The following is a 25,753-nucleotide window of genomic DNA, read 5'->3' on the forward strand; positions in this document are numbered from 1 at the left end:
GTGCACAAAGGTAATAGATGTGTTCTCCAGACAGTCCCCGAGGAGCACTCATGGCCACACCTGGCCTGGCACCTGTTCTGTCCTGACCAGCCTCTGAGGAATACACACGGCTAGACCTGGAGCCCACTCCGTCCTGAAAAATGGCCACATGGGCCCCAAGGGCATCTGCTGTCACTGCACAGCCACAAAGGTGCATTAGGAAAAAACCCATGTGTCACTGAATTCAAACTCACACCATCAGGGTGGACTGTTGGTCTCATGGGGCAGCATTCTACCCAACGGAGACAGTAGGGGCTTAGTGTCCCCAGAGTTGGGCCCATCCTTTTGGCCCAGTCACATGCACTCTGTCAGCCCTGCCCTCACTCACTCTGGGCCCCTGTCCTCTGCCTGTGCCTTTGGAAGTAGCCTGAGGAGGAAGCTTCCTGGCAGAGAATGGTGTGGAGGCCTGCTCTCCCCACCTTCGGGAGGAAACAGGCTGGTACTGCCATGCACCCCCAGAGCCTGGGGCTGACACAAAAGGAATTGTGGTTGCATGTAGGGTTTGGTGACTTTGGAGTTTCTATCCCAAGGGAGGCCCAGGGCCCTGGACAAAGCCCAAAAGCTGTCAACTGCATCCTGCAGGTCTGGAGGGGATTGAGGGTCTGTGGGGAGGCTAGGTCAGTAGCTCCATCTGAGAGCTGCTGAAGGGTTTCCCCTGAGAGAAGGAGCACTTTTCAAAGGAGAAACGAGAAAGAAATCCCAAACGTACGTGTTGTTGTACCCTGGGTGGTCCAGGTCATGGCAGATGGCTGCGGTCATCAGGACCAAGATGTCCATCTGGGAAAACTTCTCCTGGATTAGGTGAGAGTCAGGCGGTCTGTCCTCCTCATGGGAGGACAGGAGGAGTGGGGATAGACTGGGCTGCAGTGACAGGGGAGGACACAGCCCCCCCCTGGGCTGGGGAGAGGAGGACCCAGCCGCTCAGCGGGGTTAGGGACAGAGGCCGGGGCTGGCAGGACCCACCTGGAGGCCACAGAGCCAGACCATGCTGTACATCATCTGCGTCACACAGAAGCAGTGCCGGAAGTTGTGGAAGGGGTTGTTCCGGTAGTTGTCATGCACGCAGAGCTGTGGGGAGGAAAGGGTGAGTCCTCTGTGCTCACTTCTCCCCTGCTCCTATAAGGCTCCCAGGGCTTTCCATGCTCAGGCTCAAGGCCTCCGGTGTTCCCAAGTGGACCAACATAGGACATTGTGCCCCAGAAGCCCTGCAATGTCCCACTACTTTACTAACTGGGAGCATGGACAAAGCATCCCCGAGGTGTCTGCTGAGCCACACTAGAGTTGGGGATGGGGCAGGGAACATTCCCTGAGGGGCTCTAGGTGTCAGGGCTCACGGGACAATTAACAGGCTTTCAGTTTTTGGTTTGCAGCGACAGTCTATCCCTTTGAGAAAGATCTGCTACCAAGCACTCCATCATACCTACACATATCTATGGATAGCCACCCACACCAGGCACCACCCCAGACACATACACGCTCTCTAAATCCCAGAGACACTGCCACAGAGACATCTACCCCACAATCACTTCTCACAGACACACTCGCAGAGACTAACACGCACACACGTTCATTTATATACTCAAAGACATAACCCCACACACTCACATAATCTCCTCCCCCACACATTCCCAGACACACATGACACTCCCCCCAATTCCACGCACCCCTGCTTTAGTGTGCTGCTGCCTTGTGGGTCTCTCTCATTGTATTATTTCCTTGTTCCTCTGAGGGCGTGGGATGACAGATGGGATAAATGACCTCATAGGACTTCCCTGGTACTGATAACACTCTACAGAAGCCCACCGCCAGCAGGACGTGTGACAGGGACAAAGCAACAGGCGTGAGCTCAGCACTTACCAGCCACCTGCGGAGCGTGATAGGGTTGATGCTGAAGTCCCTGACCAGGCCAAGGTCATGGTACATGTGCTCCAAGCAGCTCAGCATCTGTGGAGACAGGGCCAGGGGTCAGGGGTCAGGAGGAGCAGGTAGACCAGCTGCCCCTCCTCACGGACTGTCCTGGACAGTGCCACCAGGGTGACCTGACAAGGTGAGTTTTGCTCCTGGGGGAGAAAGGCCAATCGTGGATCACCCAGATGGACCATGTGTCTATGAGAGCCTGCAGGTCCCCTGGGAGGGAAGTGATAGGCTCAGAAGCCCGTGAACATTCCAGGCAAGAGAGCAACCCTGTGCAGGATGACACCACTTCAGAGGATGACATCAAGATGACAGGGTGTCACTGAGGGCCACTTCTTGCTTGCTCAAGGCCAGAGATGGGAAGGGCTTTAATAACCCGAGGTCCACTCCTTTTGTTGAAACTAGAGATGCTTTCTAGTGTCTTAATCTGGATCTGGAGGGTGGACCTCTTCTCTGAACAAATTTTGTTTCCAGGAATCCTGGCATTGGTGGACACGGTGTATGGTGAGACAGATGTGATGTTTAACCTGCTGTCATTTTTTCGGGTCTCTGCAGACATCTTCCAGAGTTTTTACACTAACAAAGCTAACGAGGAATAGGAGAGGAATTTGTAACTAAGAGCCTGGCTTTTGTAACTAAGAGAGTGGCTTTGCTTCTGGGAGAAGCAGGTCTCAGGGGGGCAGGTGATACAAAGCTGAGGGAGCCAGCCCTGTGGGCTCATAGCATGACCCCAGCAGAGAACCCTCCCCTCTCGGCCACACATCAGGGCCTGCCTGGTCCTGAGCATCAGTGTCCCAGTACCTGCGCAGTTGTCAGTGCTATAGCCTGGCCTGTTTCCCCTGCATCTGGGCACTGAGTGGCAAAATCATGTAAGGGACTGAAATGTGTCCCATGAACATAGTATGTGGAGGCTTCACTGTGACCCACCCATGTGACCGTACTGGGGATGGGTTTTGACAGAGGCAGCTAAGATAAATGTGGTCATTGGGAGGGGCTGGATTCAATCTGACCATGACTCTGCGGAGATATATCCAAACACGGACACATAGAGATGACCGACAGAAGATGCTGAGGAACGAGCAGCCCAAGACACCTTGACCTTGGACCTCTGGCTCCAGGACAGTGGGCTGGTGTTGAGGCTGCCCAGTCTCTGGTGGTCTGACATGGCCAAAGGGAGTGTGGACATGCCACTGAGGTCTATCCTTTTTTGTTATGTACTATGTATGGGCTGAGAGTTAAGGCGAAGTTTTGTGACTACAATATTTTAATTCTGTTGGGAGCAGAGAGTTCTATGGTATCAAGGGTTCAACCAGAAAACAGAAAACACACTCTTACCCAGACCTAATAGGGTGAGCAGGGGGACTAAGAAGGGGGACTCAGGTGGTCCCAGAGCATCCTGAAAGCATGGCGGCCATGCATTCATCTTCCTTGAAAAGCCAATGGCTTTGAAGATGATGGCCCCAGAATGCGCTTCCTGCAGAGCGACAGGTGTTCTGGTCTTGGCTTGAGGACGGCTGGCACTCAGGCTGCTGACAGCTGCTTTCCAGAGCTACCAGACCCTCCCCCCGCCCCCGACACACACACCATCCTGGATGCCAGTCCTCAGGACCCTTGGGCTACAGCCCCAAACCACTGTTTTAGTGCCACAGGCCCAGACAGTGTTCTGAGCAACCCTGGAGAGATGAAATATCTGCTGTGAAATCAGAGTTGAGAGACGCTGAGAACTGCCAGACGAAACCATCTGCTCCCACGTCTGTGATGGACGGACGCGGTGGCTTCGGAGATAGTCTGTTCCTGTGACGGTCCTCAACCCCAGCTGAGTGAGTGAGCGAGCGGGTGGTTCCTGGCTATGGTGAGGAGTACTGATCGAGAGGGGAGCACTTGCAGGGTGACAGTGGCTGGTCCTTCAGTGTGGCACAGCAGCCACCTTACTGTCTGCAGCCTCGGGATGGAGCCAATGGAGCGGAGGCATCAGAACAATACGATATCCCATACAGGGCCAGGTTTGAGAAGGGCAGGGCACTGGGTAGAGCTGTGGGTTGATGTGGCATTACACCCACTGGAAAAGAGAGGCGAGTCCCAATGGGGTTCTTGGCTCCTTCCCATCTCAGGGCTCGTCCTCAGTGTATCTTCAGTTATGCATCTTTGCCGTCCATGCCTGAATTTGCAAGAGGCCGGGGCTCTTGACTTGGGGGGCATTTCTGCCTTACTATATAATGGTAGAGAGAAACCTCCAGAAGCACCCTGCTAGTCTCCCTGGCCAAAGCTATGGCTGATGGAAGATATCACATGGCTGGGTCGGGCCTCTCCTCATGCCTACTTGCCAGTCAGAGAGCAGCACTGAATAATCTGCAAAGCGAGGGCAGAGGGCCTGCAGATCCGAACGCCAGTCCTCACTGCGCGCAGCGAGCTCTTCAGCCACTGAGCAGCTCTTCAGCCTGGTCTCCACCTTTCTGACCAAGCGTTACCCAGCCAGAGACCTTCTTATGCTGGGCAAGCATGGGCTGGAAGAGGTTTACTTGGGAAATTTGGGACCCTATTGTCTAAACAGTCTGCTATGACTGACCTTGTCAAAAGCAACAGGGGACACGTAGCAGGGAGCAGAAGGCATTTTTTTTTGCCTCTTTCTACATATCTGTGCTTTGGAAAGGCTGGAAAGAGCCCTTGGGTTTTGGTGAGTTGTCTATAAAGAGGAAATTTATTCTTTCATTATCCATGTTGTTATTTCTTTTTTCTTTCTTTCTTTCTTTCTTTCTTTCTTTCTTTCTTTCTTTCTTTCTTCCTTCCTTCCTTCCTTCCTTCCTTCCTTCCTTCCTTTCTTTCTTTCTCTTTCTTTCTTTTCCTTTCTCTTTTTTTTTTCCCGAAACTTCTGTGTAGCCCTGGCTATCCTGGAACTTGCTCTGTAGACCAGGCTGGCCTTGGACTCAGAGATCCTTTCTGAGTGCTGGGATCAAAGGTGTGCACCACCACCACCTGGAGGCATTTCTTACAGAACAAGAGGACTTGAAGAAATATTTTCCCATCAGAAGCAACTCTTATCTCTGCACATCTCCCATATCCACATTTCTACTTGTGTCCAGCTGCCTGGGGGCCTCTGTGGGCCACTCTTCCCACGTCTCCTTTGGAGGCCTGTTTCTGCAGGAAATCGCTCTTCCAAGCAGCGGCTGTGTCTCCAGATGGCTCCATCTTCCCACGTCTCCTACAGATGTGGGTGCACCCAGCCTGGGGCCTGGGGTTAAGATCAGCAGCAGGCCAGGAGTTGATGTTTCGTCTTCTCGGGGAAGCCCCATGTGCCTTGGGCCATCTCCTGTATCCCTTTGAGTATCCGCTTAAACGAAAATCTAGAGATTTTAATTCAGGGGGCGTTTAAGTTAAAAAAAAAAAAAAAAAAAAAAGACAGGAGAAAGTGCACAGGAGTAGCTTGGGCACAAGTCCCTCCTCAGGATTTGCAGTCCTGAGCAGCTGTCCCCAGTGCCCAGGGAACTTGGATGTTCCTCACCTACCTCGTTGGGCTCCCAAAGCCAGACATCAAAGGTGGGCTTGCGGAGGGCTTCGATGGTCTCTGGGGAGAGCAGATACTAGAAAGGATGGAAGTGAGATGTTAGGCAGTGGGGCTTCTGAGAGTGACGGAGGCCTCAGAGGTCCTTGTGGGCATTTTCTCCATTTTCTGGTCCCTGTCACGGACACTGTGCACTGACTCTAGCCTGCCTTTCTCGGACACTGCCAATGGACTCCCATCTGTAGTGGCCTGGGCTAGGGCACGAGGGGCTTCTTGGGGACATTCGAGTGATAGAAATATTCCCTATGCTTATCATGATGCTAACTTCATGACTACGTTTGCCAAAACTCGCTGTGCTCAGATTCTGAGAAGAGAAGCTGTCTAGCCATCAATCAGATCTCAACAGTAAAAGCAATATAAAGTATAGAAAAGGGACAACAAGCCACTGGGTATATATATTCAAACCCCTGCCAAGAAGCTCTGCTAGGTTTGTCTTGCGGGGAACCACTCCCTGGAATCATCCGTGAGCTTCACCATACACTGGCTGATGGGAGAAGCCACACGCTGGCTGATGGAGTCCTTGGCCCAGGGTCAGCCCGACTGAGCACTAAGGTTTAGGGGGTGAACTGTCATAATCAAGGCTGATAGTCTAGACACAAGGCAGCAGCAGGGCTGCCATTTGGGCTAGCCTTGTTCATTTTCTTAAGAAAGGACTGGTGTGGGAGCCAGCTCAGTTTGCTCCAGGTCTGGGTTGTGTAACCTCCGGACAGGACTGCAGAAGATGAGGGTCATATTTTCTCTTGTGGGAAGGTAGTGCTCTCCTGGGTGATGACCCAGTCTGTGGCTTGGACCCATATGGAGCAAAACACCGACTGGAGGGCACCAAGGACCTATGGGGGCTTCCAGAAAGACCTGTGGGTGGCTGGCCTAACCTCAGAGTAACAGTGCGAGCCAGGGTTTAAGCAGGGGTCACCACCGAGGAGGTGACGTAGGCCTCTAAAACAACTTAACTCTAGGTCACAGCTACTTGAGTAAAGACTTGGCTGCTTTCAAAACGGAGAAAAGCTTTTGTGCAAGGCTTTTCATAGAAACACTGTTCAGGGATGGGGGGAGCCAGGGCTGCAGACTTTTAAGAGCCTTGTTAACGTTCCTTAGTGGAATGCAGATGTCTTTCACTGTCACTGTGGGCCAGGGAGGGCGCCAGAAAGGCTATTACCTCTCCCACTCTGGAATTGCTTCTCTAAACAAATGTCCAAGAGAAAAATATCCTGCCTGACAACCTCCCACCCTTCCTTGACCTGAGCCTGGGCCATTATCACTGGGCAGAGTTGGGGGCCAGACATGGGTCTCCGTATCTTGGTGCTGGGGGGAAGGGAAGACACGGAGCTAGAATTGTCCCTGGGCCAGAAGTCCACCTCACCTTGGGGTAAGTGGGGACATCACGTCGAGGTGTCAACTTCTTGTTATCCAAGAAACTGTACTTACAGGGACAGTTGGTCCTAGAGGGCAGAAGGAGAATTTAGTTACAGCAATGTGCTCCGGCTTGGAGGCGCCCTGGGTGCTGTTCAGGGCATCAGAGCAAAACAGAACACACAACCCCAGCCCCAGGACCCCACAGCCGCAGCCCCCCCAAACTGTAGCCCCAGCCCTGGAACACACAGACCCAACCCACTGGATTTGTCATAGGAGTCTCGGTCATGGTGGCTGTGAGATGCTTGGCTCTCAGCCTGTGAACAGGAAACACCCAGGAAGCCTGCTGCTGCTGTAGCTGGAGTTTACTTTAGTGTCTACAAAATCTTTTAAAATGGCACCAAGTAAAACACTCTTTTTGCTTTCTTTCTTTTTCCTTTTTCCCCCCCTCCCTGAGACAGGATCTCATATAGCCCAGGCTGGCCTCAAACTTGTTACGTAACCAAAGATGACCTTGAACTTCTGATCCTCCTGTGTGATAGGATAATAGAGGTGCTTTACCACCCAGTGCATTCTACCAACTGAGCCACATCCCACACACAGTAAAACATTCATTTTGTTTTGTTTTACTTGAGACAGGGTTTCTCTGTGTAGCCTTGGCTGTCCTGGAACTCGCTCTATGGGCTAGGCAGGCCCTGGGCTATAGATGGAGATCCTGACTCAGGATGAACAAAAAAACAACAAATGCAGGAGGAAAACCAAAAGGAAACCCTGAAGTCCTCATTTATCCATTTTCTCCCTAAGCCCCACACCCTGGCAAGCCACCCCGAGAACAGCTTGGGGTATCCTTTTAGAAGGTTCTAGGCACAGCCCACACACATGGCTAGACGACAGAGCTTTCCAACCATATTTCCTGTTGGGTTAAGAAAAAGGGTGGGCTTGTGGGAAAATCTACAACCTGCATGGTCACAATTTAATCTACTTATTTTACATAGATGTCACAAGTGAAAAAGATCACAAAATGGTACTTTTAAGTTTTTTTTTTTTTTTTTTTTTTCTTCAAAACTAGTTGAATATACCCAGGAAATGTCTGGGGGGAGGCCTCTGTGATGGATTTAAATCGAAGGCTGTTGTCACTACCAGTGACCCCCTTGTCTCTCTCTGGGTTGTCTGGAGTCTCCTGTGAGCCTGTGTTTTGATTCCAAGTCCAGAATCATAAACCTTTTCTTTCTGAAACACAGCCTCTGGTTGCCTTTTTCCCAACTGCACGCTTGCAAAAACTACCAGGTTGTTGGGACAGTGGCTGCATCAAGAGGATTCTAACACAGATTTAGCAAACTCATGACAGAAAAGAACCAGTCAAATGTCCCAGTGAAGCCAGTTTAACCCCCAATCCCTGCCGTCCCACAAGCCCACCCCCTCTCATTTCAGGTCAGCCATGCTCTTGGCTGTATAGGGTCCACAGTAGCACTGCTTCCTTTCTCCTTCAGCCTGGTTCGTACCCACATTCGAGAATGCGTTCCGCTCAGGGAATACAGATAGGAATATGGCATATGGAAGTCCTCACCGGGCGCGATGCTGACTGCTAGAATCCAGATCATTCCTGGTAACCAAGGCCTTGGGCGCAGACAGAGATGCTGGGTGCCTGCTGACCCTGCCTCGGCCAACCACTTCCCGCCCTGGGCCCCGTTGCCACAGGAACCAGCATCCTCCGGCAGGCAGAGCAGCTGGCATATCGCCTCTTCTTTTTGTTTCGTTTGGAGCTTATTTTTGCCTCATTTCCTGGGCTTCCCATCCTCCCTCCCCTGGGGCTCAGTTCACGGCCAAGGCCATTAGTCTGGGACAAAGGCAGAGAATACAGACGCCAGCCCTCAGTCACCACTCTGTGTTTCTGCATTACCCTCCTCTGGCCTTGTTTCCTGCCTGTTCCCTCCTTGAGTGGTATTGGGAACCACAGCAGACATAGTCCCCTTAGAACTCATTTCTGCTCTGAATGTGACCTGGCCACTGGAATTCATTTCTTTCAGGAAAACAGAGGGACCTGAGTGAGTCTAAGAAGTCAGCCTGCCCAGAGTGCTGGCAGGCTGTGTGTGTTCCCTCTGCTGTCCCCAGGTGGGTGCTGATGAATTTAGACCCCTGCTGAGGTGTGTTTACAAGTGGGCAAAGGTCAGTCTGTTCTTCGGGATCACGAGCTACTCTAAGTGTAGGGCTAGGTTCTGCCTCACCTGCTCCGTAGCATCCCACCGGCCCACCCGTCTCTCCTTTGCAAGGGATGCCCCCAGCACCGTCTACAGGGAATGCCACCTCTGCAAGCCTGCTGGGGCCCTGGAGGGCTCTGGTTTGTGTCTCTGTGAGCTCTAAACTGTACCTGTGGGGTACAGGGTCATATTCATCACCGAGACAAGCCAAAACCCCACTACAGGCAGACTGCCAGCGCTGCTGATGGCGACTGGCACTGAGGCCACTTGCTCATACCTGGTCCTGCAAACCACGCCTCCCAGGATGTTAACAGGCTGAGTGAGGCCTTGGGGCAGAGGCTGATGTGCTGGGTCCCGGCCTCAGCTGAGTGTCTGCCCCCATGTGACCCTGGGTTCTTAGAGGCCACTCATAAGGGACTCTCTTGATCCCCGAAGAGCTGCTTTCACAGGGACAATGGGAATGAACTGTTTACCCAGTTTCCTATGGCTACAAAATGCTTTGCCCTGCCGCCACCCAAATAGAATGGACCAAGAGCCCCTTAACTCTACAGCAGCTGGCCATACTGTAAGACACTGAATGTGACATGGTCCCATAGGACTCCATGAGTCACCTGTCTTCCCTGTGCTGTGTCCTCCCTAAGACAACTATCCTAGCTATCATGGTGGGACTCCATGGGGACCACTCCCTACCTGCAGGCAAGAGCCACGTCCCACTCTCAGCAGGCAGCCTGGCTTTGTTGCACTAAGGGGATGCTTGAGGTTGGGGTCCTCAGACGGCTGAGGTGATTTGTTCGGGGCTGGTCCTGAGCCAGGATGTTGTCCTACACCTGTGGACTCTGGCTTTAGTGGCTGTTCTTGCTGACCAACCACCCAAGAGGCATGTCTGGCTTGGATTATTGGTCACTGGCCTGAGGACATTACCCATGAAGAGCTGTGTGATCTAAGCCCGTGATAATGGGAGTATTCACTGCGCTCCTGTGACAGAGGGGGATATCCTTGGGACCTAGAAGGGATGAGGATGAAAACTGGGCGCTTGTTCACTCTAAACCTCCTTACTCTTTGCCTCCTTACTGTTAACTTTCAAAACAGCTATCAGTTGGGTGTGGTGGTGTACATCTTTAATCGCAGCACTTGGGAGACAGAGGCAGGTTGATCTCTGTTAGTTTGAGACCAGCCTGGTCTACCTAGTGAGTTCCAGGACAGCCAGAGTGAAACAAACAAACAAACAAACAAACAAACAAACAAACAAGAACACCAACTAACCCCCTCCAAAAAACCCCCCTACAAAATAGCAACAAAACAGACATCAACTTCCTCCAAGTGTGGAATTTTCTGTAACACAGGCCTCTGGAGGAGCATTATTTCCCTCTCATGTGTGGACATTTTCCAGCCACAAAACCCCTTTATAAGAAAATGTAGGGGTCTGGAAAGATGACTCAAGCAGTTATGAGCACTTACTGCTCTTGCAGAGGACAGGGGTTCTAGTCCCCAGCACCCACACAGGCAGCTCACAACTGCCTGTAACCCTAGTTCCAGAGGAACTGACACCTGTCTTTTGGCCACCATGGCCACTAGACACGCAGGCGGTGCACAGACATGCCTCCAGGCAAACAGCCATAGACATGAAATGAACTTAAATCTTTTAGAAAACGGGACCGAGTAGCTGATCTCTGACACAACAGGGCCCCTCTAGCTCGTGCCACCCACGATGAAACCAGACCAGGTCACATTAGCTTTTCTTCTTTCTTTCCCATCCCATGGTTTCCACACAGAACCCTCTCCAGGCCCGGCTGCTGCAGGCTCCGGACACAGGCTTACCTGCTGTTTCTAGCTGCCAGCTCCTCCCGCATCTTCTTAATGTCACTCTTGCATTTTTCGATCTCCACCACTTTAAGTCCTTCCACTGGTGACAAAGAGACACGGATGGGGTCACCAGAAGGAATCGCAGGGATCTAGGCAGGCTGGAAACTGGGGATCCCAGAAGGTTGCTGGGTCGTGGCAGAGGCTTCCATACCTTCCCATGCTACTGATACTTGGGGGTTACCTTGCCTCCCCACCAGCCAAGAAATAAACAAGCCAAGTCAAGGAAGGGCAGGGTCAGACTCAATCACACCCCTGGGGCCCCAGCTAACTGGACAGTGCGCCCACAAGCCAGTGGCCAAGATGCTCCCTCGGAAAATGCTGGGAATGCCTGGACATGAGGCTGGACATGTGGGTTCTTGAGGAAGAAAAGAAATTATGTCTGTTACTTTATGACCACACCTCAGTTTTCTGCCAAAGGACACTACCCATGTGTCAGCCTGTTCCCTTTCTCACTGAGCTCGGCTCCAAGTAACTACTAAAAACACAGCCATTCAGGGACTTGGCAGGTTCCCATCCACGATGAGAAGCTGAAGCTTGGGTGCATGTGTGAAGACATCCTGGTGTGACTCAGCTGTCTTCTGGGTTTTCCAGAATTTCCCAAGGTATCGGCCATGTTGGGATAGGGTTCCCAAGGGACACAATCAGCTCTGGTCCTGGAGACTTGCTTCTGGGTCAGAGAAACTTCTGCCCCTCCCACACAGGACAGGAAGGAGGCTGTGCAGACCAAAATGAGGCTCTCAGGCATCGGTGGCTGGGGACAAGTCAAGGTAGCAGCTGTGGGGTACACAGAGGCTAGGTCTGTTTGTTCACCACTCGGTCACCCCTCCTTTTGAGTGCGGTTCTTAATGCTTTCTTGTATCAGTTACACCCAAAGAAGTTGGAGTCCATGGAACATTCTTCTGAGGACACCACTCAGGCACCCCCGGGTTCCCTAGCGATGAGTTCAATGTGGCCACGGCCGCTGCAGCCTTGTTTAGACCTCCTGGTTGCGCTTTGCAGGTTAAAGGCGTCCCTCTTTGTGATAAACCGACAACCCACAGCGAGTTTCAGCCCCATCAGTTGATGCATGAAAGGCAGAAGGTTGCGGGACGTAAACAGATCCAAGGAGAGGGGCGCCATAGTTCCGCTTGCCGCGTGTGGTGGAGTCAGAGCTGTCCTGGGTAACACAGACCGGCTCTAACGTGCAATCTTCCTGTCTTGGTTTGTAAGCAGCTGGAATTATAGGCGTGGCCTGCCACCCCTGCTGTTCTGCACCTCATGGAAGGCCGCCCATCGCAGACTTCCCATCCTTACCTCCTGCAGAAGGAAGCCCATTCTCTCTGCAATGGGCCAGGCGCTCCACACGGAGAGGCCTTCACAGATAAACCTGCAGGGCCATCTTTCTTTGAAACCTTGGGAAGTGCATGCAGACTCCAGAAGAGATTTTTAAAAAATGTGTGTGTGCATGTCTTTCCTACATAAATGTATACGTGCCACCTAAGGGCAGTGCCAGAGGAGGCCAGAAAAGGGTGCTGGATGCCCCTAGAACTAGAGGTACAGATAGTTGTGAGCTACTGTGTGGGTGGGTCCTGGAAATCGAACCGAGGCTCTCTGGCATTGCAGCCAGTATTCTTAATCACCGAGCCATCTCTCCAGCCCCAACCTCAGCTTCCTTACCTTGCTGCCTCCAGTGGAAAGATTTAAGGGTGACTTCCTAAGGGAGATGTTGGCTCCGTGGAGAAGGGCCTCAGCAGTAGCTGAGGTAGTTTTCACCTCCTTCCATATTAAGAACTTACAGGAGCTGGGGAGCATGCTCTCTCCTGGCTGCAAAGTTAAGGGTTCCCATTCAAAGACAAGGAATAGATTGCTGCTTTTCAGTGCTTTCTCCTGGGACTGCTCCCAAGGCTTGCCTTGGGCACACTTCCTGAGTGACACAGAAAGGCTGATTTGGTTCAATTCAGTATGGAAATTCTGGATTATTTGCATACTCCGAGTCCACCTCTGCCCCCAGGTGTCAGCTTTGGCTGTGGCCCACACTGGTGTTTGTTTAGGTCTTGGTTCCGGTCCAGGGCACGGTACAAAGGGTGGATGGAGCAGGGCTGCCCTGTGCCCCCACCGCAACACACCAGGAAGGAAGTGAATAGCTTCAGGCAGGGCAGGAGGCAAGGGCCAGGCTGTTCCGGGTTTATGAAATCACCTTTGACCCGCCAGTAATCCCAGATTCCTTAAAAGCTAAACATTTACACAGAAAGGGAGAAAAGCGCTGAAAGGCATAGAAGGGAAACGTGTACTTGCTTCGAGGTCAAAGAGCAAGCAGGAAATGCCACTCACGACAAGGTCAGTGTGGTGTGGGGGTTCACAGATGGCCCGACTAGATGGCTATCCCTTACCGTGAGACACAGGTAACAGTTAACGACAAGATGGAGCTGTACACGCATGCATGCCCACAAGGGTGTCTGCCCATGTCTGTACGTGTGTGTTTGTGCATGGTCCTGTGTCTATATGGAGCAGGGACTCACACTGTGTTCCTGGTGGCAGAGCCAGGACCATCTGCATCCTGTTCAGGAGGGAGGCCTTGCTGTGCCATACCTTCCACCATTCCCCTCCCGTGCACCTGACGGTCCCTTCAGAATGAGGCACAGAACCTCTGGGTTCCTCTCTGAAGGTCCCTGGGGATCAGGGTGACATTCCTGGCCACATCAAGGCTAAAGGAAGGGACTCTGGCGACTAGGAAGTGGTCAGCTAGGAGAGCCAGGAATGAAGGGGTCCAGAGCCAGCTGGGTTTTTCAATGGCGGAGAGTGTGTGTTTGTATACAAAGCCACTCCTAGAGGTACAAGAGGACACGTGGATGCCAGGAAGTGAGACCCACAGTCGGGGACCTGGGACGGAAGAGGTACCAGAAGATGATGTCCTCGAGGACTGGAGGATGAGGCGATGTCTGCTGTGTGTGGCAGTCACAAGACAAATGGTGACTGTGGCTTTATGTCTCTGTTGATGGGGATGGTGCCCCGGCAGCAAACTCCACCCATGGAGTTTGTGGCTAAAGCCCTTTCCACATTGAGAGAGTCCGATACTCCACACAGCTTGACAGGAGACTGAGCTGGTCGCCCGTGACAAAGATGGGAATGACGAATGCTCACGGAGGTGGGCTGAGCTGTGTTCCCACCCTTGGATCCTGTGGATGCCGCTCCATTTAGACAAAAGATCCTCGGCAGATGTCACGCGCAGAGCTGGGACCGTCCTTGATTCAAATGGCAGCGTCTTTACAAGCAACAGATGGGGTTCACTGAGACATGGCAGCCACAAGGAGAGAACCACTCGAGGACAGAGGCAGGCTGCAGCCATGCAGCAGTCCCAGCCAGGGAGTGCGAAGGATGGCTGCTAACCACCAACTACCAGAGGGAGGCTAGAACTGACTCTCCCTCCGATCCGGAGGGGCCAGCTTTCAGTGGCCAGCACTGTGGAGAGGGCACGGCTGTGACCCAGCGCGTCACGTGACTACACTCTCTTACTCTGGCTCTCCCGCTGTCAGGCTTTGGCCCAGCTTGCTCCACGCAGGTTTTGAATCTGGCGCCAGAGGCAGCACTGGCAGTGAGGTCAGTGAGATCCAATGATCACTGGCAGTGGGATCCGATGAGAGAGACTGCAGAGGGGTGACAGGGAGGAGTCTATCGGTCACAAGATGGCGGTGGGGGTTATGGTGCATCACACCCTTTAGGAGAAAACAACAAAACAAAACTCTCTCCTGTTCAGAGCAACCAGGGTCCATTTTTCAAACCCATGGTAAGAAGCAGCTCCAGGGACTCCAGACACGGGTCTTTCTTGTCTCACTCGCTGAAAGAACTGGGGTGGTCGCTAGCTTTGTCCCCTCATCATCCCCAGGGAAGACAAGGTAGTGTTGAGGACTCAAACACCAGTTGACTTCGGAAAAGCCAACGCACTTTGAGACGACGGGAACACATTTCCTCGTATTCTGGTAAGCTGGGTTTTGTAGGAGAGAAATGTTTTTCTTGAAAAATGAGAAGTAATTAAAAAGCAAGAGTACAAGGGGGAAAAATGACATCCACTCAATCTTACGAACAGAACAGCCACGTATTCTTCGGGGATCCATGTCTCTTAATGACTTCCTGTTTGAATTTTGTTTACTCAGCCCAAGTTAATAAATTAGCTGCCCATGTGTCGCCGGGCTGAGCCTGACAGTGACAGACAGCCTGTCCGTGGAGCTGGGGGTGGAACGTGGGGTCTGGCAGGCCTGTGGAACGGGGCTTCGATCCTTTCATCGATCCCTTTGCTACAGATGAGGTGACCTGAAGCCATTTCCCTCCCCGAATCTGGCTTTTTGGAAAGTGGACTCAGCTTTGTCCTGCTCATGAGCGGAGTTTCTCCCTTCCTTCAGCAGCAGTCAGAAACTGAGATCAAGATGCCATCTACATCACACATTCCAAACTCTGCAGAAGCAAGCTGCACAGCTGTGTGACGAGAAAGCCCCCCCCCCCCCCGCCGCCCCCTACCATGGAGAGAGGCACAAGAGGTAGGGCCCAGGCGGGGGTTCTGCTGGACCACAGGCCGTTCGGCTTTTTACTTTGTGTTCTGTGCACGGACAAAGCTTCGCACCAAGCTTCGCTTTAAAATAGGAACGTGTGCTCAGACCTGTGCTTGCCTGGCCTCCGTCAGTGTCCAAGCGGCGCCCAGAGAAAGGTAGCATTTGCGACCGCACTAACCTGCTCACTGATCTAAGCAGCTAATTCTGCATAAGCAGGAAGAAAAACGGTTCCACTCACATTCCACCCGCTTCTCCAGCACGGCCAGGTGATTTGCGACTTCTGCCTTCAGCTCGTTGATCTTAAACGCCCTGGGGAGCAAAAGTGGGGAGAAGAGATAAAACCGTGACCCGGACCAGCAAACGTTTATGGGTGAGGTCGACAGGGAGAGGGACCAGGACAGCAGGAGGCGCTTTCAAGGAATGCGTAATGTCTGGTCTCTTTAGTGCTCTGTCCCGGGCTCTCTGTGTAGAATTTAAGCTCGGTTGACCCATACCTCACTCCGCCTTCCCCAGCTATGGGGTAGTGCCATGGTCCTGGGTAGTTAAATCACTCGGTTCAAAGTGACTATAAGACGCCATACAGAAATCACTTTGAGAAACTGACAATACTGACACAGGATTAGCAGGGTGTTGTGAATGAAAGGGAAGCCCTCCACCCACACAGCATCGCGGTGGGAAACACTCATTGGTCAAAGGGTGTTTTGCATGCAGCTCCAAGTCTTGGAAGTATGGAGGGGGACAAGCTTTGTCACCCTCCCGGAGAACTCATAGTCTACAAGCAGACACTGGACACGGTTCTGGGGATAAGGTGAAAGTCTGCTAGGATGTGCCCAGCCTAGGCTAGCTCCAGAAGTTACAGAGGGCTGACTGTGGCTAGGGCCAGCTTCTACAAGTCTGGAACATGTATACACAGAGGATACGGTACCTGGAGAACTGCTCTGCCACCTGGGCCAGCACACCCTGGACGAGTTCTTCTCTTTCTACAAACCAAAGGAGAGAGACCGATGCAGTGCGGGCAGGCAGGACGGGTGTGGAGACAGGCAGGTCGCTGAGGGTGCTAGCCCTGTGTGGGCTGCAGGTGTCCCCGAGAAGGATGACCTGTCAGTCACGGGGAGCAGGGCCTCCCCGGGTACAGGTTCCTCTTCTTCTCTGCTGCCTGCTCTTACTAGTCCCCTGTCAGTGGCCCGGGGCTGATGCTCTCCAGGCACTGCCAGAGCTAAATAAAGCAGGCAGGCCCGGGGGCTCTAAATATGGGTAGCTTTCTCTCAGTGCTCATTTTATGGGGACAATTACTACGACACAGTGGGGTCAACGCACCAGCGGAGGGAGAACTCGGTGTTCTCAAGATGGGCCTGCCGAGAGGAAGCAGGCTGGGTGGGGCAGGCCTGGCCTCTTCTGGCCTGCCCTGTAAAACTGGGCTGGGTGGTTGGTTTTACAAGGTTCAGGTCCCAGGCTGATCAGAACTTGCCTCTTTCCTATTTCCTGACCAGCCCAATGCTGTGAGGGGGGAAGGTGCAGGTGGCCGAGACAATATCCTTTGAAGTGATTCTGTCTGTGCCCTTGAGAAATGGGAGAGACCCTCTTATCCCAGCTAACCATTCATTCATGGCCCCAAACTCAGAGACCCTATAAAGGAATTCATAGACTCTTGTACGCTGGCCCGATGCTTAACTCTCTCCGGGAACCAAAACACAGCAAACTAAACCAGCACAGCCGTATGTATGTATGTATGTATGCATGTATGTATGTATGTATACACACACACACACACACACACACACACACACACACACACACACACACTACAATAATTTAGTCTGGCAATGGAACTCAGAAGCTAAGGGATGGCCCTATGTTTCTATCCAGTGCCTGTTTTCTCGTAAATGGTCCTGAGCACACACAAAAGATACACATTTAATACAACGAGAATCAGCACAGCTTGGCTGTGTGCGGTGGCGGAGGCGGCACACGCGTGTTAGGGCCCAAGTATGGGGCTCAGAGGACAACTTTCAGGACTCAGGTCTCTCCTTCTACCACGTGGATCTGGGGGACCAAACTCAGGTCACCGGGATTTGTTTGGCAAGTGGTTTTAACCCCTGAACCATCTGTGGACCTCAGGATTTGTTACACATCAAATATGATGAATCTGTATTGTAGACTCGCACTCTGCTCCTGATAATATTGTCAGCTCAGCACACCTTTAAAATGCCAGCATGTGGGAAGGCAGAGCAGAAGTTAGAGGGCTGGGTGGGCGAGAAGAACAAGTTCAAGGTTAGCTTTAACTGCACAAGATCCCATCGAAAATGGAAAGAAGAGAAAAAAAAATAATAGTCATTTAAAAATGGTCATGTCTGGGAGGCGGAGGCAGGAGGATGACCAGTATTACAGGGTTACATAGCAAGACCCTGACTCTAGAAACAAAACAAAACAAAACAAAACAAAACAAAACAAAACAAAGATTAACAGAATCATTAACATTTGTTGTTAGGTTTAAAAGAGCGGTATTTTGAGGGCTGCAAAAGCGTCTCAGGGATTAAGAACATTGGCTGCTCTTGCAGAGGACCGGGTTTGATTTTCAGCATCCACACGGAGGCCCACAGCCAACCATCTATGACTCCAGTCCCTTCCGACTTCACTGGGTACCAGGCATGCACGAGGCACACTGACATATATTCAAGTCAAACACTCATACACGTAAAAGAAATGAATCTAAAAAACTTTTCAAGTGGTTTTTTTCAAGCAGTAACATAGAACGATTCCATTTTTCAAACACATTGCGCGCGGGGAGGGGAGAACCTTCCAGAAAACCAACAGTAGTGCTCTTTTTCTCATTAAGACTCCATTTTCCTTTTTTTTTTTTTTTTTTTGCTTCCCAAGAGAATCTGTTTATATGATCATATATACATGATATATATATCATATATATATATATGATATATATATATATATATGATCATGGTAGAAAACAGATTCTCTTATAAATTATAAACTTTATAAAGAGGAAGAAAAGTGATTTTCCCTCTCACGTCTTGGCCACTCACACTCAGCCCAAGGAACAGAACATTGCTGGCACCGGATGTCTCCCTGGCCTCCATTACCCCCTTCCCTCCACAGGCCACCTCTGTCCTGAACTTTAAGCAGGGGTGCTGGGTGTGTCCTCCTGCACCTAGTTCCTGTCATAGTCCGTTGATGAGACTGGGGTGCCCCGGTGCCCCGGAGCACGGGCCTGCGATGCCAGTCCATCGTCACCAGGATGACGTCCCTAGAAATAGCGGTGAGAGCACCATTTCAGGCAGCACATGGGGACACCGTGCTGACACGGTGGCACTTAGGTCACTTAAGAAAGTTCTGTGGTTGGTGCCGGATGGTTTAGTCCACCATGTGAGCCCAGGGCAATGGTCCCCACGCTCCGTCTCTGTGTGTCTCCAACAAGCTGCTCTGATACTCCCTCCTAAGGACATTCAACGCGACAGGAACAGAGACTGGTCTACTCCACTTTCGGGCGGCTCTGCTCCCGTCCTCTCTTTCTTTTGGCAGGATTTTGCCTCATAGTCCAGGCTGGCCTCTAAGACTTCTAACTTGGGTTATTGTTATGTTTCTGCCTCCCACGTTCTGGGAGTTCAGGCTTCAGGTACTACGCCAAGCCCTTTCCTTTTTTTTTCTCCCTTTCTTTTCCTCTCCTTTCCTTTCCTTTCTAAAATGTTTGCTAGTGTTTATTCACGGTACAAAATAAAAAGAAACCAAAACCAAAGCCAAATGAATCCATTTAGATGAGTGGTTCTCAACCCGTGGGTCACAATCCCCTTGAGGGGGGGTCCGAATGACCCTTTCACAGGGGTCACCTAAGACCACCGGAAATATCCGATATTTACATTACGATTCATATCAGCAGCGAAATTACAGTCAGGAAGTAGCAAAGAAATACTTTTATGGTTGGGGGGGGTCACTGCAACACGAGGAACTGTATTGAAGGGTCGCAGCGTTAGGAAGGTTGAACCACTGGCCCACATCAACCTCTTACGCCTTCGCTGCCCGGCTGCCTATGGGAAACCCTTCTGGTGTGGTGTGACCTTCCAGTCGCCGTGAGTTCACCTTGAGTGTGCAGGTTCTGTCACCCCAACCCAGCTTCCGGCTGTCTGCCTCCCGTGTACTCACTCAGGTGTCGGTCCAGATGTCTCGCTTAAACCACAGCCAGCCGCAGCCTCCCTGGCTTACCCTCCTAGCTCCACGCCCTGAACACACTGTACAGCCCTATGCCACAGGGACCATCTCACCATCACCGTGACCTTTCAGAACTCCTGTCTGCTCTCCTTAAGTCCCCATCAAAACTCCCCACGACGGACCTCGGAGGGTAATTCTCAGGACACAGTAAGGGCGTTGATACAGGTTATCTTCTGCCTTTGCCCCTGTGCTGCTGGCCTCTCTGGGTGGCTGACAGGCACCCGTCTATCCCCGAGACCCTGAACTCCAACACTGTCAAGTGAGTGGGTGGAGACAGCCCGTGGCCGCCTGGCTCCATGGCCTATAAGAAGAAAAGTCACTTTTCATGGTAACTCTTAGACACCCAACTGGAAGTGTCAGTCACAGAGCCACAGTTGAGCTGCTCACGACTCTAACGACTGGCTTTCTGAGAGGCCTGCACCTACCAGGGAAGTTTATTCAGTGTTCTAAGTGACAGAATTAGAAATCTGATGATCTCAGATGAATGACCGACAGGGGTCGAGGAAGAGTGAGTTCAGAAAGGAAGCGGTCACCGGAAGGGCAGCAGGAGAGGTGGGGGAGGGGAACCGGGAATCCGAGTGTGCCAGCAGGCATAGCTGCCTGGGTCACTGTGCTTTGGGTTGCACAAGGTGAGCTGGCAGAGGCTCCCCATGCTCATTCTCACGAGCACCTGAATTTGAGGCGACTTCCAAGCTGCTTCAGAACACAATGGAAACATAGGGAAGCCTGGAGAGATGGCTCAGAGAAGAAGGGCACCTGATGACGCTTAGGGTCATCAAGCAAGTCCCAGCACCCACACAGTAGCTCACTACCACAGTACCACCCCTCCCAGGGGACTCTGGCACCCTCTACTGGCCTCCCTGGGTATAGGGCACACAAGTGGCACACAGGCAGCAGTCATACATATAAAATAAAAATAAAGAACTAGAAAAAAAAAAAAAAAGAGCTAAAGAAGAGCTGTCATTTGGATTTGATGGATGTAATCCCTTGGGTCTCACAGCATTTATATACTTGCTTTTGATTCTCAGGGGCAGCAGAAATCAGTATGAGGGCAGATGCTGGTATTCCTGTCGTGTACGGCTAAACCTTAGCCCATTTATAACCCATGCCAGCATCTCTATGGTTCTCTTATGGTCTCCTTGTTCAGAAACAGAGCGAGTGGCACACTTGCTCCGTGGCATCCACTCTGTACAGTACACACAACTCAGCACAAAGGGCTCACTGGGGTGTTTATGCAGAGTGTAAAGATTGAATTCTTTTTCTAAGAGAAAAGAGAGGGGAAAAAAAAAAATCCTGGCTGGCACAGCCAGCCACCCAACATGCCCACGAACACAGCCCTGATGGGGAATGGGTGTCCACCGTCGCAGGGATTCCTGCCTTGGCGCTGTTTCCTCCCGGTGGATCCAGAACTTGTAAGCCAGCAAGGAACGTGTGTGTGAAATCCCCAGGGCGCTGTGTGGCCTGTGGCAAATGCCGCTGCCTTTGCTATCATCCCTGCTGCTGCCTTGTGGCCTCAGGGACACTGAGCCAAGGTTTGCCCTAACACCCCCTGTGGCTTGCACTCCTCTGGTGTGTCACAGTCTTTGGGTGAACGAGACTCTCTCTTATCCCCTCCCCTGGCCCCTTCCGCTTCCTTAATAATCCTTTCGTTTACCTCCCTGTCCTGTTTTGAAAAGATTTTTTTTTAATCCTCGTGAGAAAACACATGCATTATTTATCTTTATCCCCTTAGGGAGCCCAAGACCCCTGGATCTGGGGGCAACAGTTTTCAGCTGCCAAATGTTCGTCATCCCCAGCCTGTTGCCAAGCCACACTCTGCCAGTGAAATCCACTATCACGGATGCCACCTATCCTTACTTCCTAGGCATCGTGACACATGAGGACTTGAAGAAGTTTAAGCCCGTGCAAACATTTTGTTTTGAGGATGGCTTCGTAACTCCAAGAAAAGTCAGACGTAGCCAATCATAAGTCATAGCTGCAGATAACTGTCATCTCCTAGGGGGTCTCTCCAGACCTCAAGGTTTTAAGGAAAAGAGATAAGAGTCTGAGGGGAGGAGTCAATTTTACTGGGGCTGAGCCACGGTGCAGGCGCAGATGGACCTTCAGGAGAGCAAGACTTTGATAGGCAATTTGTTTCCTGTGGACACTCTGGGAGCTGAGTACAGCATGCAGATAGCACTGGCCCAGGCTCTCACTAGTGGGAACACACCAGGAAGGACTCCCACGTACTGTCTGCAGCAAAGGGAGGGGCCTTTTATATTCCAAAGAGCAGCTTCCTCCAGGCTAAGGAGGCTTATGTGTAGCCCCGGCAGGCCAGGTGGCTTCTTGCTGGCTTGCTTCTGAGCTCCTCCTGGCTGCTGTGTCTACAGACTTCCCCAGGCAAGCATCCACAGCAAATGCTGCTGGGAGCTGGGGATCTCACATATAGCACGGGAGTGCTGAGTTCTATTCTAGGACAACCTGAGAAGGCCAGCAGGGATCCGGCTTTGAGGATGTCCCAACGGCACAGCAGCAGCACGCCGCTGATTTGGGGGAAGACTTCAGCTGTTAGGTACATGGGCGCAAGTGGAATGGGTGCCCTGCCCTGTCGGGTTTCCCTAAGCAGCAGACCATGACAGAGTCTGAAGTCTGACTCCAACGTGGGTTACAGGGGACATTCAAGGAACCCGGCCTCGCCCACTTCTTCCAGGAATTGTTTATGTTTTCAGATAATTCCTGACCCTGCCCAGGACTCCTGTCATTCAGCAGCAGGAGAACACAAGGATTCGGTTAAAGGGACAGGCAGTAAAGTCTGTCATTCTGTTGCAAGAGCATTTGCACACTGCATGCGGAGAATGTGGGGCCAGCAGTCTGGTGACTGGAAGCTCTTTGTTAAGCTGAATCAGACAATAGCTTTGCCAGTTTTTCCATCTCCTAACACCCGAGCTGGTTTGGATATGGCCCCTCTTTCCTGTCCCAGTCTCCTGCTTGGAGGTGGAAGGCCTGGGCAGCCAGCACTGCCTCCCACTTCTTAGCTCTCTGACCCTGCAGAAACAGAGCTTCAGGGGTGCTGAGAGTGCTGACAAACCCAAGTAATCAATCCTACAACCGGGGAGGCTGAGGTGGGAGGACGCTGAATGGGAGGCCAGCCTGGCCTACACAGTGACAGAAAGCAAAGGACGCACAGCCAAGCCTCACTCCACTGGGCTTGCCACTACTCTAGTCAGATGGTGCACTGAGCTGCATCCCCCCCCCCCCGTTCCAACCTGAGGGCAGCGGATGGACAGACGGACGGGGTTCTGGGCATTCTCCCAACTGCGCTCACTCAATAGACTTCCCAAAGCTCTGGAAAACCGAAAGCAAAACCGAGCAAGCCCCAAACAACAACAATGAAACCTCTACCCATTTCGTGTGTCATCACCATCATCATCATCATCACTACTGCCACTACATTAGGGAGAATAAGCCCCATTTTCCTTAGACTCAAAGAGTCAACCCTCCCAGAGGCTCTGAAGATGATGAAGGTGCAGCTGTTTTCCCTCTCTGGCACCACCCCCCAACAGAGATAGCCAGAGCACTGGCTGGCTCACTGACACTGCCCTGGTCCTAGAATGGAGAGAGGCCAGACTCACCTCCAGTCCCACTTTTGCTCTCTTCCAGCCCCTGCAGCTGCCCTCCGACCAGTCCGCCTTCAAAACAACCTGTGGGGATGTTCTAAGGCTAGAAGGGTCACTGGCCTGCTCATTGTTTATGGGCGCCATAAAAACTGACATTCAGAAGAGGGGGGAAGAAGGGGGGCACACTTCCTTTATGACCCAGGAGGACAATAAAGTTATATGATTAACAGTGACTTTGCCTGGTGCTTCTTAAAGTCACAGGTTCTCTGGGTTGTCCTGCTGGGAAATCACACACTCTCATCAGCCGAAGGACTGGCAGAGGGCGATTCCGTGATAAGCAAGCAAAGGTGCCAAGGACTCTGATGTCCTCAAGCCAAACGGCCGTGTCTGGCAACTGCCTTGTTAGTTCGGATCCACCGATGGCATGGGGGTACACACCCCCACACAGAATTGTTCTTGGGCTAGGGGCTGGGGGTCTTTACGGTCTGTGTGGTCTGCCCGATTTCCGTGTGCACAGAACACTCCCTTTCCCTGCCTCCCACCCTTCCTTAGGAACCTGGACAGAGGCGTAGGCAGTGGCAGGCAGCATTCTAACTGCCAACGCTGGAAGCCACTAGGCTGCCTACAGCAGGTAGCTGAGGAATAAATGTTGACACATGCAGATGAGAGGTGTTAGACACTGCCAGAGAGCCAGGGAAAGGCAGAGAAAGGGCACCACCCGCAGAGCAGCAAGTCAAAGAAGCCGGCCTGAAAGGCTGGGCTCTGCATGGCTCCAACTACAGGACACCATAGAAAAGAAAAACCACAGAGGCAGGGAAGACGGTTGTGGGAGGCAGCAAGGAGGAGTGGAAACAGATCCCCCACCACCACTACTACAACTCTCTCTCTCTCTCTCTCTCCCACTGGCCAGGATGGATCTGAATCTCAAATGCTAGTCTCAATGATCCTCCACCCTCAGCTTCCTGAGTGGGTGGGGCTATAGGTGCCATCACACTTCTGGAAGGTGAGGAGGTTAAAGATGTTCATTGTGAGGCTGCACTCGGCGACACATGGTATCATGTATTCACAAGGACTGGAGAACGTGCAAAGCCAAGAGTGTCCCACAGTGACCTGTGGACTGCAGTGGGTGTGACATGTCCATCACTGAGTGTGCGGGGAGGAAGCGGGTAGGAACTGTACTTCACATTCAACTTTGCTGTAAATCTACAAACATCACCTATTAGTTTAGAGTAAGTTGAAGGTGGGAACTGCGCGGCTCATGGCGGCAGCCACAAGCGATGCTGGAGTGAGGCGGGGTGTGGACATCTGGGGAAAATGACAAACCTGAGATCAGAGAAACAAAATAACAACCAAAAAAACAAGTGCCTTCAAGCCAAGCCTGTATAACCTGACGACATGACCGCTCCATGGTCTAATTAAGGGGAAGATTTTTGTTGTAGACACGAGGGAGAGAGCTACCAGAGGTATCTGAAGAGCCCAGAGCAGGGAGAGAAAGTAGTAGACGGAGCATGGCTGGCAGAAGGGGAGGGGGGAGTGAGAGATGAAGACAAAGAGGGGGAGGGCAAAAGAGAACCAGGAGAGAGCAGAGCTGAAATAGCAGGGCTATAAGGAGAACTGAGTAGTTGGGGGAGGGAAGCCAGGGAATTGGAGATGTTTAGTGCAGGAGGCAGGGGTAGAGGAGCTGAGAAGAGGCAGGATGTCAGCATGGACTCTGAAGTGTGTAGCGAGGACTTGGAATACTGTGAGAGCCTGGAGGCCGGCGTGTGCTTTGGTGTGCTGATAAGCACCTCAGACAGCCATTTGTCCCTTCTGTCAATGATAAGAGAAATGGCTCTAGAGGGGGCCTGACTTCCCAAGTTCCTAAGGTGCACTGGCTTTCGTCTAACTGCTAGAATATGGGGAAATGCGGTTTCCTTTGTACTGACCTCACCACTAGACACATTATGGGTGTTCAAGCACAGCCTGGTCTACAGAGAGAGAGTTCCAGGCAGACCAGGGCTACCCAGTGAGAGCCTCAGATAGCTAGCCAGCCAGGCAACCAGCTAGTCAGTCAGCAAAGTAATCTTCCTAGTATATATTTTAAAAAGTATTTTATTTGTGTGTGTGTGTGTGTGTGTGTGTGTGTGTGTGTGTGTGTGTGTGTGTGCGTGCAGTACCTCTGGAGGCCATAAGAGGGCAAAAAATCCCCTGGTACTGGAGTTACAGGCAATTGTGAGCTGTCATATGGATGTTGGGAATGGTACCAAGGTCTTCTGGAAAAGCAGCCATTATTCTTAGCCACTGAGCCCCAACATGACAGATTTTAAGAGGTCAAAATGATTAGAGTGCAGGAACGAAAACTACCTCCCAACACACGATGGTCTCCATGGCGAATCCTTAAACCCTTTATTACAAAACGATTGCTAAAGAATCAAGCAGTGTTCATAAGAGAATGTCAATATACACCCGTTCTGATTAGATGCGCAGCCAATTAGAAATCTAAGAATCTCA

General features: G+C 51.8%; 1 protein-coding gene across 4 annotated transcripts in view; it reads right to left on the reverse strand.

Annotated features, from left to right (window-relative positions):
• Positions 1-25,753, reverse strand: part of Pde9a (phosphodiesterase 9A) — an 83,494-nt gene that overhangs the window by 13,897 nt on the left and 43,844 nt on the right. For 3 of the 4 annotated variants that reach the window (XM_055607123.1, XM_055607122.1, XM_055607121.1), the window contains exons 5-12: positions 16,372-16,426; positions 15,685-15,755; positions 10,879-10,963; positions 6,873-6,951; positions 5,457-5,531; positions 1,897-1,983; positions 1,003-1,107; positions 749-831 (exon numbers count right to left, since the gene is read on the reverse strand). In XM_055607123.1, coding sequence (XP_055463098.1) covers positions 749-831; positions 1,003-1,107; positions 1,897-1,983; positions 5,457-5,531; positions 6,873-6,951; positions 10,879-10,963; positions 15,685-15,755; positions 16,372-16,426 — 640 coding nt within the window. Of the gene's footprint in view, positions 1-748; positions 832-1,002; positions 1,108-1,896; positions 1,984-5,456; positions 5,532-6,872; positions 6,952-10,878; positions 10,964-15,684; positions 15,756-16,371; positions 16,427-23,278; positions 23,358-25,753 lie in introns of those variants that run through there. The other variant, XM_055607124.1, reaches the window with a different exon arrangement.

This window comes from Psammomys obesus, unplaced genomic scaffold, assembly GCF_907164565.1.
Source record: "Psammomys obesus unplaced genomic scaffold, mPsaObe1.curated_primary_1811, whole genome shotgun sequence".
Classification (NCBI taxonomy): domain Eukaryota; kingdom Metazoa; phylum Chordata; class Mammalia; order Rodentia; family Muridae; genus Psammomys; species Psammomys obesus.